We start from the raw sequence: 17,138 nt of genomic DNA, 5'->3' as shown, positions 1-17,138 counted from the left end.
GTAATCCCAGCTACTAGGGAGGCTGAGGCAGGAAAATCACTTGAACCTGGGAGGCAGAGGTTGCAGTGAGCTGAGATCGCACCACTGCACTCCAGCCTTGGCGACAGAACAAGAATCCATCTGGGGGGTAGGGGGAGGAAAGATAGTCAACTGTTTATAACAATGTATCATGAGGTTTACAATACAGTGGAAGTAAAATGCACAATAGCATAAAGGTGGTGAAGGGAGAAAATAGAATACTGCTGTCAGATTCTTACACTATTCTTTAGTAATATAGTATCACTTGAAGACAGTCTGTGATAAGTTGAAGATGTATACTATAAACCCTAATGTAAGCACTTAAATAACACCAAGTTATAGCCAATAAGTCAACAAAAAAGTTAAAATAGTCATAAAGACATTTAACCCAAAAAAAGGCAGAAAAACAAAAACTGAACAATAAACAGATGGGATAAATAGAAACAAACAGCTATATAACAGATTTAAACCGAAACATGTCAATAATTACACTTAAGGTAAACAATCTAATCCCCCCAATTAAAAGTCACAGATGGTCAAGATTAAAAAAAAGCAAGCGAAGGCCCACTATATACTGTCTACAACCGTGGTCCCCAACCTTTTTGGCACCAGGGACTGGTTTTGTGAAAGACAATTTTTTCCACAGACGGACAGCGGAGGGGGATGGTTTCAGGATGAAACTGTTTCACCTCAGATCATCAGGCTATAATTTTATATTTTATTCAGTTAGATTATCATAAGGAGCATGCACCCTAGATCCTTTGCATGTGCAATTCACAATAGGGTTCATGCTCCTATGAGAATCCAAAGCTGCCGCTGATCTGACAGGTGGAGCTCAAGTGGTAATGCTCACTTGCCTGCCGCTCACCTGCTGTGTGGCCCAGTTCCTAAGAGGCCACAGACCGGGACTGGTCTGCAGCCCAGGGCTGGGGACCCCTAATCTATAAGAAATCCATTTTATTTTTTTAAATTATTTTTGTTTATTGTGGTAAAATACACTTAACAAAATCTGCCATCTTAAAAGTAACCATTTTTAAGTGCACATGTAGTTCAGTGATACTAAGTACATTCACATTGCTGTGCTACAAGAAACCCATTTTAAATATAAAGACAAAATAAGTTGAAATAAAAGGATGGAAAAGATACGTTGTGGTGCTGGGACAACTGGATATCCACATTCAAAACAATGTAGTTGGAGCTCTACTTCACACCATTTACAAAAATTAACTCCAAATGGATCAGAGACCTAGATATAAGAGCTAAAACCACACAACTCTTCAAAGAAAACATCGGTGTAAATCTTTATGACCTTGGATTAGGCAATGGTTTCTTACATGTGACACCTAAAGCACAAGCAGCAAGAGAAAAAATAGATAAACTGGACTAAATTTTTGTGTCAAAGGACACAACAAGAAAGTGAAAAACAACTCAAAGAATGGGAGAAAATATTTGCAAATCATATGCTTGATGAGAGACTTGAATACAGATTATATAAAGAAACTTAGAGCTCAAAAATAAAAAGACAACCTAATTTTAAAATGGAGCAAAGGAACTAAATAGATATTTCTCCAAAGATACAACTGGCCAATAAGCACATGAAAAGATGCTCAATATCACCAGTCATTAGGGAAATGCAAATCAAAACCACTGATAGTGTGAGATACCATTTTATACCACTACGATGACTATAACCAAAAAGATAGTCAATAATGAGTGTTGGTGAGGATGTGGAGAAGCTGGAACCCCCATACATTGCTGTTGGGAATGGAAAATGGTGCAGCACCTCTGTAAACCAGTTTGAGCTATGTGATCCAGCGATTCCACTCCTACATACATACCCAAAAGAACTGAAAGCAGGAAACAGACACTGTCTACCAACAGTCTTCCCTGACCTACTCCCCCAGCATTCTTCCTCTTGTTCCCTCTACTCTCACCAGAGGTCCCCCCTGGCTCGCTCTTCAACTTGTAGACACGCTCCTGCTACAGGCCCTGTGCTTGGAGCTTTCTTCCGCGATATTAATGAGACCTGCTGTGTGGCCTTTCTCTCTTCATTCAAAGGTCACCTTCCCGAGGAGGCCTTCCCTGGCCACCCTATTTAAAATTATAACCCATGTTCAGACAATACTCTCTAACCTTTCCCCCACTTTAATTTTCTCCATCACACCATATCACCATCTAATATAGTACATATTTTACTTATTTATTTTGATTATTGTTTGTCTCTCCAAACAATCAGTCTGTTAGTTTTTTTGGTCTATTTTGTTAACAACAAAACAGGTAGTTTATCTCCAGCTCCTAAGAATACTGTGTGGCATACAACAAATGCTCATTAAGTATTTGTTGAAAGAATGAATAAATGAATGAATGCACACCAAAATGAGTGTTTGTGTAATTGGCAGTTTCCCGGCTGTCTTCTTGTTTGGTTTGTCTTATTCAACTACCCTATCTCTAGTACCCAGGGCAGTATCATGCTCACAGCAGGCGCTGTGTAAGAATCTGCTGAATCAAGCGATGGAGCACTGCAAAGGAATTTGAATAGCTGTGGGTTGGCGCCAGATAAACACTCTTCCAACGAACTGAATGGATGAGGCCAATGAACATAAAGTACACCAATGGCAGAAATATGTAAGCTCATCCTATGATGAATCTTCTGTAGATACCACTGAGAAAAAGCTAACTGCAAAATTAAATACTTAAAATACACTTAGGAAACACTGTTTAAAAGAATCTGTTCCATGAGAGCTGGCTGAAAATAATTCTAAAAATAAAACATAAAAGAATCTGAAAGCAAGTCATTTTACAATGAACATATTCTCTCGATCTTTCCTGGGGAGGGGTGGCAGTAAATACCAATTTTCACTTTTCAATTTATGTTTGGAGTAGAGTTTACCTATTATTCAATAAATGATTATTGAAAGGAATGCTTCTACATTTCAGGCACCATGCTGGGCATACACATGAAATAATTATACCAGAGTCCAATTCTGTGGAGAATGGAACAGAAAGTTTCTTCAAGATTTCTTAAGTTGTCTGAGATTTTTTTCTTGTCAGAAAGAGTAGACTCAAAATTACTCCTTGAACAAACCCTTCATCAAAGATCAGCTCAGATGAACCATTTAGGGAAATGAAGCTTGAGAAAAGGAGAAGTGGAATCTCCAAAAGGTGCTTCTCATACATGGTTAGCACCTAATATATCTCAGAAATACCAGACAATACTTCCTGTACCATATGCTGAATTTTCCCATCTTATGTAACATTCTGCCTTTCAGTGGCTTTTCCTTGCCTTCCCTATGCTGGGAATCTGGCTACAATTCCCAAACTCTAATGCATAGTTCTTTCCCTTGAAAAGCTTGCAACAACCACAAATACCATCTTGGTCTAAACAGCATACCAAGGCTCCGAGGTCACTACAAAATAGTAATAGAGAAGGCTTGTTTTTTGGCTGTTAGTATGGCCCTGAGATAACTAAAAATTCCTCAAACAAGCAGTGTTGATAAACAGAACAACATGGAAAAAAAGAGGCCAGCGGCCCAGTGAGGCAGGGCCACTTGAGAGAGGGAAAACAGAACCGTGGGCAGATCTGCTCTGTGCAATGGCAGAGGGTGGGCACACTGTGGAGAACCACAAGGTCTATGGCTGCCCTTCTTGCTGCTAGACTAATCATGGGTACCAGACACTAACTCCCTGAAATCTGATACTAGTCCTCAAGATCCCCATGTTCCAGTGAGGAAATGTCCCTCAACTCTTCCCTTTGCCACAGGGGATGGTGGTTGATCTAAAGGGATCACAGTCACAAAATATGCAGGGCAAAGCAGGGCACAGGCATGTCCTGTGAACCTGCCCAGGGCAGTGGGAGGGAGTCAGCACCCTGAATTCTGAACACAGATGAGGACTAAAGACAAATGAGCTAGTCTGGGCACAGTGGCTCCTGCCTATAATCACAGCACTTTGTGAGGATGAGGTGAGAGGATCACTTGAGCCCAGAAATTTGAGACCAGCCTGGGGTGACATGGCAAAAACTCCATCTCTACAAAAAATTAAAAAATTAGCTGGGTGTCGTGTCATGTGCCTGTAGTCCCAGCAGCTACTTGGGAGGCAGATATGGGAGCATGGCTTGGGCCCAGAAGGTTAAGGCTACAGTGTGCCATGATCGTACTGCACTCTGCACTCCAGTCTGGGCAAGAGTGAGACGTTGTCTAAAAAACAAACAAACAAACAACAACAACAACAACAACAAAACCACCACCACCACCAAAAAAACAAGTGAGCTCCACCAGCAACAATCCAGCCCTCAAACATGGCATGGCAGAGAAGCTAAAGTCTCCAAACAGAGCTGCTGTCTTTTATACAAAAGCAAAAGAAATGGGAAGAACAGAAATGCCTGGAGAAGGGAAGTGAGGGAGGAGAGTGTCACCCTTGAGATTACAGTTTCCAGAATCAAGTCTGCATGAGACCCAAAGCATCAACTCTGGAACCCCTAGGGCATTTAAAAAAAAAAAAAATCAACCTGCACACCTAATGTGTACCACACAGAGACTTACACATGGCAAACAGAAACTGAGCATACAGCATCAAGACAAACTTTAAAAGTTTGTGAGGCAACTGTCACTGGCCAGTTAAAAAGGACAATCTCCTGAAAATGCATTGTGTAGGCAGGCTTAGCCACCACCCCTCTTATAACCTAAGGTGGTGCAGGAAAACCAGACTGTGACAGTGGCACTGCTGCTCCCTGCAGGCAGTCCACCGCTACTACAGAAGCAGCCAGGGGCTGAAACACACTGCAGTCAGAACATACCCCATGGCTGTAGAAGGGCTTGCAGGGTTATTCTTCAATTCCTGCACATTTACCACTTGAGGGACATTCTTCAACGTTGATTCAGTCAAAGTGTTTACAGCTAATTTAGATAGAGAAGAGAGAACACCATATTAATTCCAGCAAAGGATAAAAAGTTCTAGCCACATATAAATGAAAAACCAAGACATGAGCCCAAGCAGATTAGAGCCTTATCATGTGAAGGAAATCTACTCTAGGTAGTTCTTGCAGCATTGTGTTCAAAGGAACACCTGGCCTACTCCATTAACACAGGTGATGGAACAAGGCTTCCTGTAACTGAATTGAATGTACTAGAGTAGGGGAAAAGAATTCTCTGGCCAGCTTTTCTACAACAGAGCTGAGACACCTGCCACACTGCTGGTTTGTTCTGGAAAAGGGCAGCTTGAGCTAGAGGATTAACAGCATCTAGACTCAGGATTTCTGCCACTCATTCACTGTCTTTCTTTAACATGGGCTTATTATGTGCCAGGCTCTGTGTTAGGGGCTGCGAATACAAAATGTATCTATAGTTTCTTCTCTAAAGAAACTCATGGCCTAGTGAGACAGACAGGCATAATGAATAAAATGTGGAAAATGGAGCTTGGACAATAATGGGAGAAGAGACTAAGAGGCATATATTTGACACCTCCTCTCAGCTTTTACTTTGTTTTATAATTTTAAATTGTATCCCAAAAGACTTAATGACATTCTATAATTAGCAATTAAGGAAGCCTGAGCAAAGCTTGTGGCTCATTACTAACTGCATCACTGGCCAAGGTGAAAGTGGTTATCACAAGCAGAATGACAGACCTGTAGTTAATTCTCTTTTATTCCCTCTTTCAAAGAAGTGACCAGAACATCTTGCCTACGACTGCACATCTTTCATATTTCATATTCAAAGGTGCCTATACCTTAGAAATTTTTGCATCCAACATGATAATACAGATCACACCACCTTCTGCTGAGTGGAACAATCCTCAATCCTAATAGATTTTAACGTTTTACAGATCATTGACTCGATCAACTTGATTTCAGGCCTGTTCAGCACAATGGCAAGATTCTGCTTGGCCCAAGTAATATTTAAAGAGATCAAAGAATTCTATTTTTAGAAAGCTCAAAGGTACCTTAAAAGTTATCTTTGTTTTGTTCTTCAATATATATGTTAGATGTCTTAATAAAGGTTTTAATATTTGAATTTTTCTTTACAATCTTTTGACTTATCACTGTTTAATGTTAGTTCTTTTTTCCTAAATCAAACTATTATGTCTTTTTAGTCTTTAAAAAAAACTCTAAATTGATAAGTGTTGTAAGCAGTGATACATCTAAAAAATAATTCTACTCAGCTAAAATGAAAATATTTGGCTTATATCTGTTTCTTGACCCTGGCACTACTGACATTTTGGGGCTAGATAACCCTTTGTTGTGGGGGTGTCTTATGCATTTTAAAGATTTTTTTTTTTTTGCAGCATTCCTGGCCTCTACCCACTAAATGCCAGCAACACTGCCAACTGTTTCAGGGGTGGAGGAGAGGGAAGTGGGGGCAGCCTCTAGTTGAGAACTACTAGCTTATAAAACTGATAACTAGTGATAACTGAAGTCCTTGAGACCAACTACGCAGACTATAAAATCCTAATGTACAATGTACATTAACGTAGAAAGTAGCAGAAAGTTTGGGATAATGACAAGCCACTGACGAAATGTTAAGTGCTAACTGGCTTATTAGCGCTTCCTTCTGTAAAAGTTAAATTTTACAATGTTAAAAAAAAAGCTTTGGTCAGGAGCAGTGGCTCATGCCTATAATCCCAGCACTTTGGGAGGTAGAGGCGGGTGGATCACTTGAGCCCAGGAGTTTGAGACCAGCTTGGATAACATGGTGAAATCCCGTCTCTACAAAAATTTTTTAAATATTTGCCTGGTGTAGTGGTGCATGCCTGTAGTCCTAGCTATCCAGGAGGCTGAGGTGGGAAGATCACCTGGGTTCGGGAGATCACGGAGGCTGCAGAGAGCCGTGATCGCACCAGTGTCCTCCAGCCTAGGCAACATAGTGAGACCCTGTCTCAAAAGAAAAAAAAGAAAGCTTCATGCAAGATATAGTTGGAGAAGAAAAAATGCTCAACTGAAAAAGAGCAGAGGGTTAGAGTCTGGGTTCTGCTACTTATTGGTGGGATAACCTTCACCTCTCTGAACTTCAGATTACTCAAACACAAAATGGTCATTCTTTTTGTTTGTTTGTGTTTGTTTTGTTTTAGAGATGAGGTCTCACTATGTTGCCTAGGGTGGTCTCAAACTCCTGGCCTCAAGTGATCCTCCCACCTCAGCCTCCCAAAGTGCTGGGATTACAGGCATGAGTCACTATGCCCAGCCAAAATAGCCATTCAAATACCTACCTCTTGGGGTAGCTGCAATCTGTAAGATACTAAGAGATGACGCTAGTGTTATTCGATGATCGAATTTCAAAGGTTATAATTTTAGGGCTCTAAGCAGACATTATTCAAAAGTAGGATTAGCAATTTTATTTAAAAAAAAAACAAACCCCACTGATTTCCACCTTAGCTAAATGTGGCAGTTCTAATCCCTCCCCTTAAAAGCAAAGATTTTCAGACCTAGTCTCTGCTTTCTTAGAACTCTCTCCACAAAGCGGAGAGGGCTGTCACATCAATCTTCTCTTCTGAAGGGCACGAAAGAGAGCCCGCTGTTTCTTGCCACCTGCTGTCCTGGCCTGTGACTCAGACAGCTCATAATCAGCCTCTGTATAGGTATGGGGCTACAGCTTTTACCTGGTGCCTGACTGGCCATCTGCCGCCTGAGTGCTGCTGCGGCAGCTGCCTGCGGGGCTGAGATGGGGTGGGAAGGACTAGGTGCACCATGTTTCACGGTTTTCGTGGCAAGCATTGTGCTATCGGCCCCTTGAGGAATAATTTTGCTAGCAGATGTAGCCACTAAGAGGAAAAGAAAAATTAAGTGTGAGTGGGTGAGAGAACAGGAAAATACAAAAGGTTAAATTGGTAAATTCTTTATGTTTGACTGCAGGGATAATGCTAAAATTAGCGTTAACATAGAAAAGTACCAGTAAACAGGCTGGCATCTATATCTTTCAGTTATTGCATGAAATTTGCCTACCCACCTCTACTAAGATACATCATCATTTCCTGATACTGATTGAGATATAACTTTTATACCAACATAGACCAATTCCCTGATCCCCTCTCACACATTCTCTTCATTCTAGTACCTAACACTGGTATTTTTCTCTGCTGGAAGTCACTTTGATGCAAAGCCCTGACACTGTACTGAAAGTGTGGGGGCACAACACCTGTCAGTACAGTGAGCCAATACTGACCACAAGCATCAGAGCTGGTGAGTTCTGAGGCAGAATATGCCACAAGTCAGGCTGAAATGAGCCAGGATTTAAAAGATATGAGTGTGGATGTTGCTTTATAACTGAAGCAAACAGCCCCCTTTTACTTCTGAAAAAGACCTGTTTTAAAAAACAAGCTGGCTCAGCAGAAAAACTGTTATAGCACATAAACTTGGAGAGCCATCTCCTTCCTCACAATGGCCTAGCAACTGCTTTCAAGGGGAACACACATCTTTTCAATCAGTCTTCTAATTTCTAGAATATAAGCAGAAGTGAGTTGAGCAGCCAGGTGCAGTGGCTCATGCCTGTAATCCTACCACTCTGGGAGGCCAAGGCAGGTGGATCACCTGAGGTCAGGAGTTTGAGACCAGCCTGGCCAACACAACATGGTGAAACCCCGTCTCCACTAAAAATACAAAAATTAGCCAGGCGTGGTGGCGCACGCCTGTAATCCCAGCTACTTGGGAGGGTGAGGCAGGAGAATCATTTGAACCCGGGAGGTGGATGTTGCAGTGAGCCTAGATCGCGCCACTACACTCCAGCCTGGGCAACAGAGTGAGACTCCACCTCAAAAAAAAAAAAGAAAAAAAAAAGTGGGCTGGAGCCAACCACCATATTGGTGTGACAGTATAAGACCCAGTTACAATTCCTTCATTAGTTAGAAACATCATAGGGAAAAACAGTTTCCTTTCCCACTGTTTACTTACCTGAAGTTCCCATCACACCAGTTGAAGAACCATGAACCAGGTGAGATTTAGCAAAAGGTGCTGCATGGGGCAAGAGACTGGGCTGGATGGAAGGAGTGCGAACCACGGGGGCGTGCCGAGGGGCCTGAACCACTGCCTCCTCATCTTTACAGGACGTCCGTGCATCTTCACTCTCCAGAGACTGGGAGACAGATGACGTTGAGCTGACTTCATCCAAGTCTTCATAATATCTCTGAGACAGAAAGGCTGATCGAGACAGGCTGGCTACAAAAGCCCCAAACAAACACAATTTAGACAACTCAAAGCAAGCCCAAAAGCTAAGTAATTTTCACTGTTGATTAAAAAAAAAAATACTCAACTTGTAAAATGATTTAATTATTACTTATTTTAAGTGGGAGCAGGTATTGTCAAATGTGAACAAAAATGGTTTTGGGTCTTTGCTCAGATGGGGATTTGAGAAACTGAGGTGTGTGAACGAGAACATCTTGGGGCTGTTGAAAGAATGTGAAAAAGTAAGAGACAGAATTAATGCTGGTGTCAAAGTAGAAGCCTGGAGCCCTCACTAGTATAATAATAATATACTAGAAATGTAACAGGCAAGTTTCCATGGTGGGGTGAACAATCACACCATTACTGTCACCTTCCAATGATAAGCTTCTAAGAACAGGTCCAACGCAAAATGGAATAGAAAGAATGTCCTCGGTCCTGAGTGTCTCGAACATTTCCAGATAAATCTAATGATTCTTCTGATTCAGACAATTAGGTTTAAAAAAAATATATAAGAGACTGGGTGCAGTGGCTCAGGCCTATAATCCCAGCACTTTGGGAGATTGAGGCAGGAGGACTGCTTGAAGCCAGGAGTTCAAGACCAGCTTGGCAACATAGTGAGACCCTGTCTCTACAAAAAATAGGGTAACAGAGTGAAACCCTGTCTCAAAAAAAAAAAAAAAAAAAGGCTGGGTGCAGTGGCTCAAGCCTGTAATCCCAGCACTTTGGGAGGCTGAGGCGGGCAGATCACCAGGTCAGGAGTTCAAGACCAGCCTGGCAAATATGGTGAAACCCCATCTCTACTAAAAAATACAAAAATTAGCCAGTCGTGGTGGTGCACACCTGTACTCCCAGCTACTCAGGAGGCTGAGGCAGGAGAATCGCTTGAACCCGGCAGGTGGAGGTTGCAGTGAGCCCAGATTGCACCACTGCACTGCAGCCTGGGCGACAGAGTGAGACTCCTTCTCAAATAACAACAAGAAAAACCCAAAAGAGAAAATAGAATTGAATTGAACTGAATCCCGGCCTTCTGTTTAGACTACGAAGAGTAAGGCTTTATGTCATGTTAACTTTCTATCATAAATTTCAGAACGCAAGTGAATACTTCCTGTATATTGGAAAAAACAAAAACCAAACAAAATAATCTAGCCCTTTTTCTTCCCTCCCCAAGTTATTTAAAATGGCTCTGCAAATATTTATTGACTTTTGTGTCCCATGTGCACATGGCTGTGCAAGATTTTATTGTCATAATGTAAGTATAACATAAACAAATGCCACTAAAAACCAATGCTATGTGCTACGGCTGTCTTAGCCAATTTGGTAGCCAGTAGCCATATGTGGTTATTTAAATTTAAAGTAATCAAAAGCAAATTAATGAAAAATCAATTCCTCGATTGCACTATCCACATTTCATGTACTCTACAGCCACATGTGGCTAGTAGCTACCCTGTTGGACAGCAAAGATACAGAACATTTCCATCATCACAGAAAATCTTCCTGTGAGACAGCAAAAGAAACTACCATCAGAGTGAACAGGCAACCTACAAAATGGGAGAAAATTTTCACAACCTACTCATCTGACAAAGGGCTAATATCCAGAATCTACAATGAACTCAAACAAATTTACAAGAAAAACAAACAACCCCATCAAAAAGTGGGCGAAGGACATGAACAGACACTTCTCAAAAGACATTTATGCAGCCAAAAAACACATGAAAAAATGCTCACCATCACCGGCCATCAGAGAAATGCAAATCAAAACCACAATGAGATACCATCTCACGCCAGTTAGAATGGCAATCATTAAAAAGTCAGGAAACAACAGGTGCTGGAGAGGATGTGGAGAAATAGGAACACTTTTACACTGTTGGTGGGACTGTAAACTAGCTCAACCATTGTGGAAGTCAGTGTGGCGATTCCTCAGGGATCTAGAACTAGAAATACCATTTGACCCAGCCATCCCATTACTGGGTATATACCCAAAGGACTATAAATCATGCTGCTATAAAGACACATGCATACGTATGTTTATTGCGGCACTATTCACAATAGCAAAGACTTGGAACCAACCCAAATGTCCAACAATGATAGACTGGTTTAAGAAAATGTGGCACATATACATCATGGAATACTATGCAGCCATAAAAAATGATGAGTTCATGTCCTTTGTAGGGACATGGATGAAATTGGAAATCATCATTCTCAGTAAACTATTGCAAGGACAAAAAACCAAACACCGCATGTTCTCACGCATAGGTGGGAATTGAACAATGAGAACACATGGACACAGGAAGGGGAATATCACACTCTGGGGACTGTTGTGGGGTGGGGGGAGGAGGGAGGGATAGCATTAGGAGATACACCTAAGGCTAAATGAAGAGTTAATGGGTGCAGCACACCAGCATGGCACATGTATACATATGTAACTAACCTGCACATTGTGCACATGTACCCTAAAACTTAAAGTATAACAAAAAAAAAAAAAAAAAAAAAAAATCTTCCTGTGAGATAACAACTAGGTACTGTTTTAAGCCGCTAGGTTTGTGATAATTTGTTACGGCATCCATAGGAAACTAATACAAACCCATGTTTTCTTGGGGCCATATTTCTCTCCATATTGTAAAATGGAGAGAAATCCTACTGGAGTTCCTGATAGTAACAATAAAAGATGACTCAAATAATCACATCACCTTCAAGAACTAGACAGAAAGAGACACTGGAATAACTATGTAACCTCCAAGGTCCTATGTAACATGAGGGTACTCTTAGTTCCTTCCTTCACCTTTCTGAGGCAATTTACCTGCCTTCGGTGGAGGAACCCCATCAACTGAAAGATGCAATGGGCATGCTCACTCACAGAAGCATGGGGCATGGACTGCTCACTATGCCAATGGTGCTGCCTCCACCATTAATGGGTGCTGCTCTCTGCTGTGATCAAGGATGCAGCTAACTGCCTGGCATTAGAAAGAGGGTCCCACTGAAATTTAAAGAATCTTATTCTGTTTACACTCTACGTCAGATAAGGAAAGGTAGGAAGCTACATGACTGAGGGCAGGGAGGGTGGGGAGATAAAAGGATAGAAAGCCATATGATCATCTCAGTAGATGCAGCAAACCTCACATCTCAGGATGAACTATAGAAAGTGCTCCTTTTGAGATCAAGGATAGCTACACGACACTTTTACGCTGCACTGGAGGTTCTAGCCAGTGAAGTAAGGTAAAATAATAATAATAATAATGATAATGATAATGATAATAATAATAACAAAAGGACTGGAAAGGCAGAAACGTCACCATTAGTATCCATGGAGGATTTCATTGTTTCCATAGTTACAAGGCCAAGAAACAGCTACAGACGTGTTAGAATAAATGAATTCTGCCAGGTTGTTGGCTGTAAGTAAATACACATAAATCAACGGTATTTCTCTATACTACATCCAACATAAACCATAAAATTTAAGGAAAAAAAATCTACCATTATAAGAGCAACAAATTTTTGCAATTAAATTTTTAGCAATTAATCTAACAAAAGATGTGCATGTCTCCCATGCAGAAAACATTATGAGAAATTAAAGAATACCCAAATATACAAATATGTACCCAGTTCAGGAACTGAGAGTTCACTACTGCATAAATGTCAATTCTCAAGTTGATCTAGAGACTCAATACAATTCCAATCAAAATCTCAACTTTCCTTTGAAGGCTGAGGAAGGCAAAATTCCTCCCCCAAAACTTTCTTTTTTTAAAGACGGAGTTTCGCTCTTGTTGCCCAAGCTGGAGTGCAACGGCATGATCTCGGCTCACTGCGACCTCTGCCTCCCGGGTTCAAGCGATTCTCCTGCCTCCCTTCTTTTTTATTTATTTTTTTATTGTGGTAAAATACACATAACATAAAATGTACCATAGTCACATTTTAAAGTGTACAGTTCCATGGTATAAATACATTCCTAATGTTGTATAACCATGACTACCATCTATCTCCAGAACGTTTTCATCTTCCCAAACTGAAACTTCATCCCCATGAAACACTAACTCCCCATTTTCCCTCCTCCAGCTTCCGGCAGCCACCATTCTAGTTCTGTCTCTATGGTTTTGACTACTCTAGGTACAGGGAGGTAGAATTTAACAAGACAATTTTAAGGTTAATATGAAAATGTAAAACACCAAGAAAGCCAAAACATTCTAGAGCAGGGGTCAGAAAACTACAACCATAGACCAGCGGTCTCTTTGCAGAAATATAAAGTTTTGCTGAAACACAGACATGCCCCTCTCATCACATGGTCTGTGGCTGCTTTCCCATTACAACAGCAGAGTTAGGTAGGTGCAATGGAAACCACAGCACCTGCAAACCTCAACTATTCTCCAGCTGGCCCCTTACAGAAAAATCTGCCAACCCCTACTCTGAATTGTAGAACTTTCTGCAATGATGAAATGTTCTTTATACGTGTTTGCCATTACAGTAGCCATTAGTCACATGTGCCTACTGAGCACTTGAAATGTGGCTACTGGGACTGCAAAACTAAATTTTAAATGTTACTTATTTTTCTTTTTAAAATTTATATATTTATCTGAGACAGGGTCTCACCACTCCTTTCCCAGGCTGGTCTCGAACTCTTGGGCTCAAGTGATCCTCCTGCCTCAGCCTCCTCAAAACAGCTGGGATTACAGGCATGCACCACCTTGCCTTGCAATTTTATTTAATCTAAATGTAAGCAGAGGCTGGGCGTGGTGGCTCACACCTGTAATCCGAGCACTTTGGGAGTCCGAGGCAGACGGATCACAAGGTCAGGAGATCGAGACCATCCTGGCCAACACGGTGAAATCCCCATCTCTACTAAAAATACAAAAAAATTAGCTGGGCATGGTGGCACGCAGCTGTAGTCCCAGCTACTTAAGAAGCTGAGGCAGGAGAATCGCTTGAACCCAGGAGGCAGAAGTTGCAGTGAGCTGAGATCGTGCCACTGCACTCCAGCCTGGCGACAGAGCGAGATTCTGTCTACAAAAAAAAAAAAAAAAAAAAAAAAACAAAGTAAGCAGAATACCATATTGGACAGAACACCTCTAGAATCTAGCAAGAGAACAGTATTGAGACTTATTTGAGCACTAATTAAGGCAGTGTGGCAGTAGTGCTTTCTAATCAGTGTATGAGACCAACAAACATACATGTATACGGATAAACGATTTATAATAAAAGTGGCCCGGCTAAGCAGGGAGGAGAGTCTTTTCAATAAATAGTGTTAGGACAAGCAGATATCCAAACACAAAAAAATGACACGAGCCATACCTTATATCACACACAAAAATCAATTATTGATAGGGTGAACAAAATATATCTATACAGTGGAATACTGTTCAATGACAAAATGGAATGAACTAATGATACATGGCACATATCATGGGTGAACAACAAAAACATGCTAAGTGAAAGAACCTAAACCCAAACACTATCAGACTCCATAATATATGCAATTTCTTTAAAAAGGCAGATCCAAGAAGAAAGAAAGCAGATCAGTGGTTGCTTGGGTAGAACAAGAATTGACTGCAAACAAGCTTGGGGAAACTTTTTAAGTGATGGAAATGTTCTAGAACTGAAATGTGGTGATGGGTATATAATTCTGTAAACTTAGTAAAAAGCACCCAGCTACCAGCAGGTGAGTTTTATATGTAAATTATACCTCAATAAAGTTGATCCAATTGTGAAAGACAAACTTTAATGTTTCTGGAAGATAATAAAGGTACATACCTACTTTCATTACCTAGAGATAGAGGATTTCTTAAACAGAACACAAAAAGTACTAACTATAAAAGAAAAGGCTGATAAATCTCACTATTTTACAATTAAGAACTTCTGCTCACCAGGCTGGGCACAGCTGCTTACACCTGTAATCCCAGCGCTTTGGGAAGCTGAAGCAGGAAGATTACGTAAGGCCAGGAGTTCAAGATCAGCCTGAGCAATACGGCAAGACCATGTTCCTACAAAAACTAAAAAAATTATCTGGGCATGGTGGCCTGGCCTGTGCCTATAGTCCCAGCTACTCAGGAGGCTGAGGCAGGAGGATCGCTTCAGCCAGGGAGGTTGGGGCTGCAGTGAGCTATGACTGCACCACTACACTCCAGCCTGGGCAACAGAGCAAGAGTCTGTTTCTAAAAACAAAAACAAAAACGAACTTCTGTTCACCAAGACATAATTAAGAGGACAAAAAGGCAAAGTGAGTATCTGCAACTCACAAAACCAACAAAGGCTGGTCTCCAGAATTGATAAAAACATTTACAAATCAATAAGACAGAGTATTCAATAATAAATGAATGAGCAAAAGATTTAATTCGGTACTCCACAAAAGAAGATATCCAAATGGTTAAAACATTTTACAAGCTCTCTCTCCCTCTCCCTCTCCCTCTCCTCCCTCTCCCTCTCCCTCTCCCTCTCCCTCTCCCCACGGTCTCCCTCTCCCTCTCTTTCCATGGTCTCCCTCTGATGCCAAGCCGAAGCTGGACGGTACTGCTGCCATCTCAGCTCACTGCAACCTCCCTGCCTGATTCTCCTGCCTCAGCCTGCCGAGTGCCTGCGATTGCAGGCGCGCACCGCCACGCCTGACTGGTTTTCCTATTTTTTTGGTGGAGACGGGGTTTTGCTGTGTCGGCCGGGCTGGTTTCCAGCTCCTAACCGCGAGTGATCTGCCAGCCTCGGCCTCCCGAGGTGCCGGGATCGCAGACGGAGTCTCGTTAACTCAGTGCTCAATGGCGCCCAGGCTGGAGTGCAGTGGCCTGATCTCGGCTCGCTACAACCACCTCCCAGCCGCCTGCCTTGGCCTCCCAAAGAGCCGAGATTGCAGCCTCTGCCCGGCCGCCCCTCCGTCTGGGAAGCGAGGAGCGTCTCCGCCTGGCCGCCCATCGTCTGGGATGTGAGGAGCCCCTCTGCCTGGCTGCCCAGTCTGGAAAGTGAGGAGCGTCTCTGCCCGGCCGCCATCCCATCTAGGAAGTGAGGAGCGCCTCTTCCCGGCCGCCATCACATCTGGGAAGTGAGGAGCGTCTCTGCCCGGCCGCCCATCGTCTGAGATGTGGGGAGCACCTCTACCCTGCCGCCCCGTCTGGGATGTGAGGAGCGTCTCTGCCCGGCCGCCCCGTCTGAGAAGTGAGGAGACCCTCCGCCCAGCAGCCACCCCGTCTGGGAAGTGAGGAGCGTCTCCACCCGGCAGCTACCTCGTCCGGGAGGGAGGTGGGGGGGTCAGCCCCCCGCCCGGCCAGCCGCCCCGTCCGGGAGGGAGGTGGGGGGATCAGCCCCCCGCCCGGCCAGCCGCCCTGTCCGGGAGGTGAGGGGCGCCTCTGCCCAGCCGCCCCTACTGGGAAGTGAGGAGCCCCTCTGCCCGGCCAGCCGCCCCGTCCGGGAGGGAGGTGGGGGGTCAGCCCCCCGACCGGCCAGCCGCCCCGTCCGGGAGGGAGGTGGGGGGGGGGGTCAGCCCCCCGCCCGGCCAGCCACCCCGTCCGGGAGGTGAGGGGCGCCTCTGCCCGGCCGCCCCTACTGGGAAGTGAGGAGCCCCTCTGCCCGGCCACCACCCGTCTGGGAGGTGTACCCAACAGCTCATTGAGAACGGGCCATGAAGACAATGGCGGTTTTGTGGAATAGAAAGGGGAGAAAGGTGGGGAAAAGATTGGGAAATCGGATGGTTGCCGTGTCTGTGTAGAAAGAGGTAGACATGGGAGACTTCATTTTGCTCTGTACTAAGAAAAATTCTTCTGCCTTGGGATCCTGTTGATCTGTGACCTTACCCCCAACCCTGTGCTCTCTGAAACATGTGCTGTATCCACTCAGGGTTGAATGGATTAAGGGCGGTGCAAGATGTGCTTTGTTAACCAGATGCTTGAAGGCAGCATGCTCGTTAAGACTCATCACCACTCCCTAATCTCAAGTACCCAGGGACACAAACACTGCGGAGGGCCGCAACGTCCTCTGCCTAGGAAAACCAGAGAACTTTGTT

General features: G+C 43.2%; 1 protein-coding gene across 7 annotated transcripts in view; it reads right to left on the bottom strand.

Moving 5' to 3' along the window:
• NUP214 (nucleoporin 214) overlaps nucleotides 1–17,138 on the bottom strand; it is a 109,922-nt gene that overhangs the window by 50,443 nt on the left and 42,341 nt on the right. For all 7 annotated transcript variants that reach the window (XM_031007719.3, XM_055351361.2, XM_031007717.3 and 4 more), the window contains exons 22-24: nucleotides 8,897–9,160; nucleotides 7,609–7,770; nucleotides 4,814–4,913 (exon numbers count right to left, since the gene is read on the bottom strand). In XM_031007719.3, coding sequence (XP_030863579.3) covers nucleotides 4,814–4,913; nucleotides 7,609–7,770; nucleotides 8,897–9,160 — 526 coding nt within the window. The remainder of the gene's footprint in view (nucleotides 1–4,813; nucleotides 4,914–7,608; nucleotides 7,771–8,896; nucleotides 9,161–17,138) is intronic.

This window comes from Gorilla gorilla, chromosome 13 (assembly GCF_029281585.2).
Source record: "Gorilla gorilla gorilla isolate KB3781 chromosome 13, NHGRI_mGorGor1-v2.1_pri, whole genome shotgun sequence".
Classification (NCBI taxonomy): Eukaryota; Metazoa; Chordata; class Mammalia; order Primates; family Hominidae; genus Gorilla; species Gorilla gorilla.
Note: the sequence above shows the minus strand (reverse complement) of the source record. Positions and strands in the feature narration are given on the sequence as shown.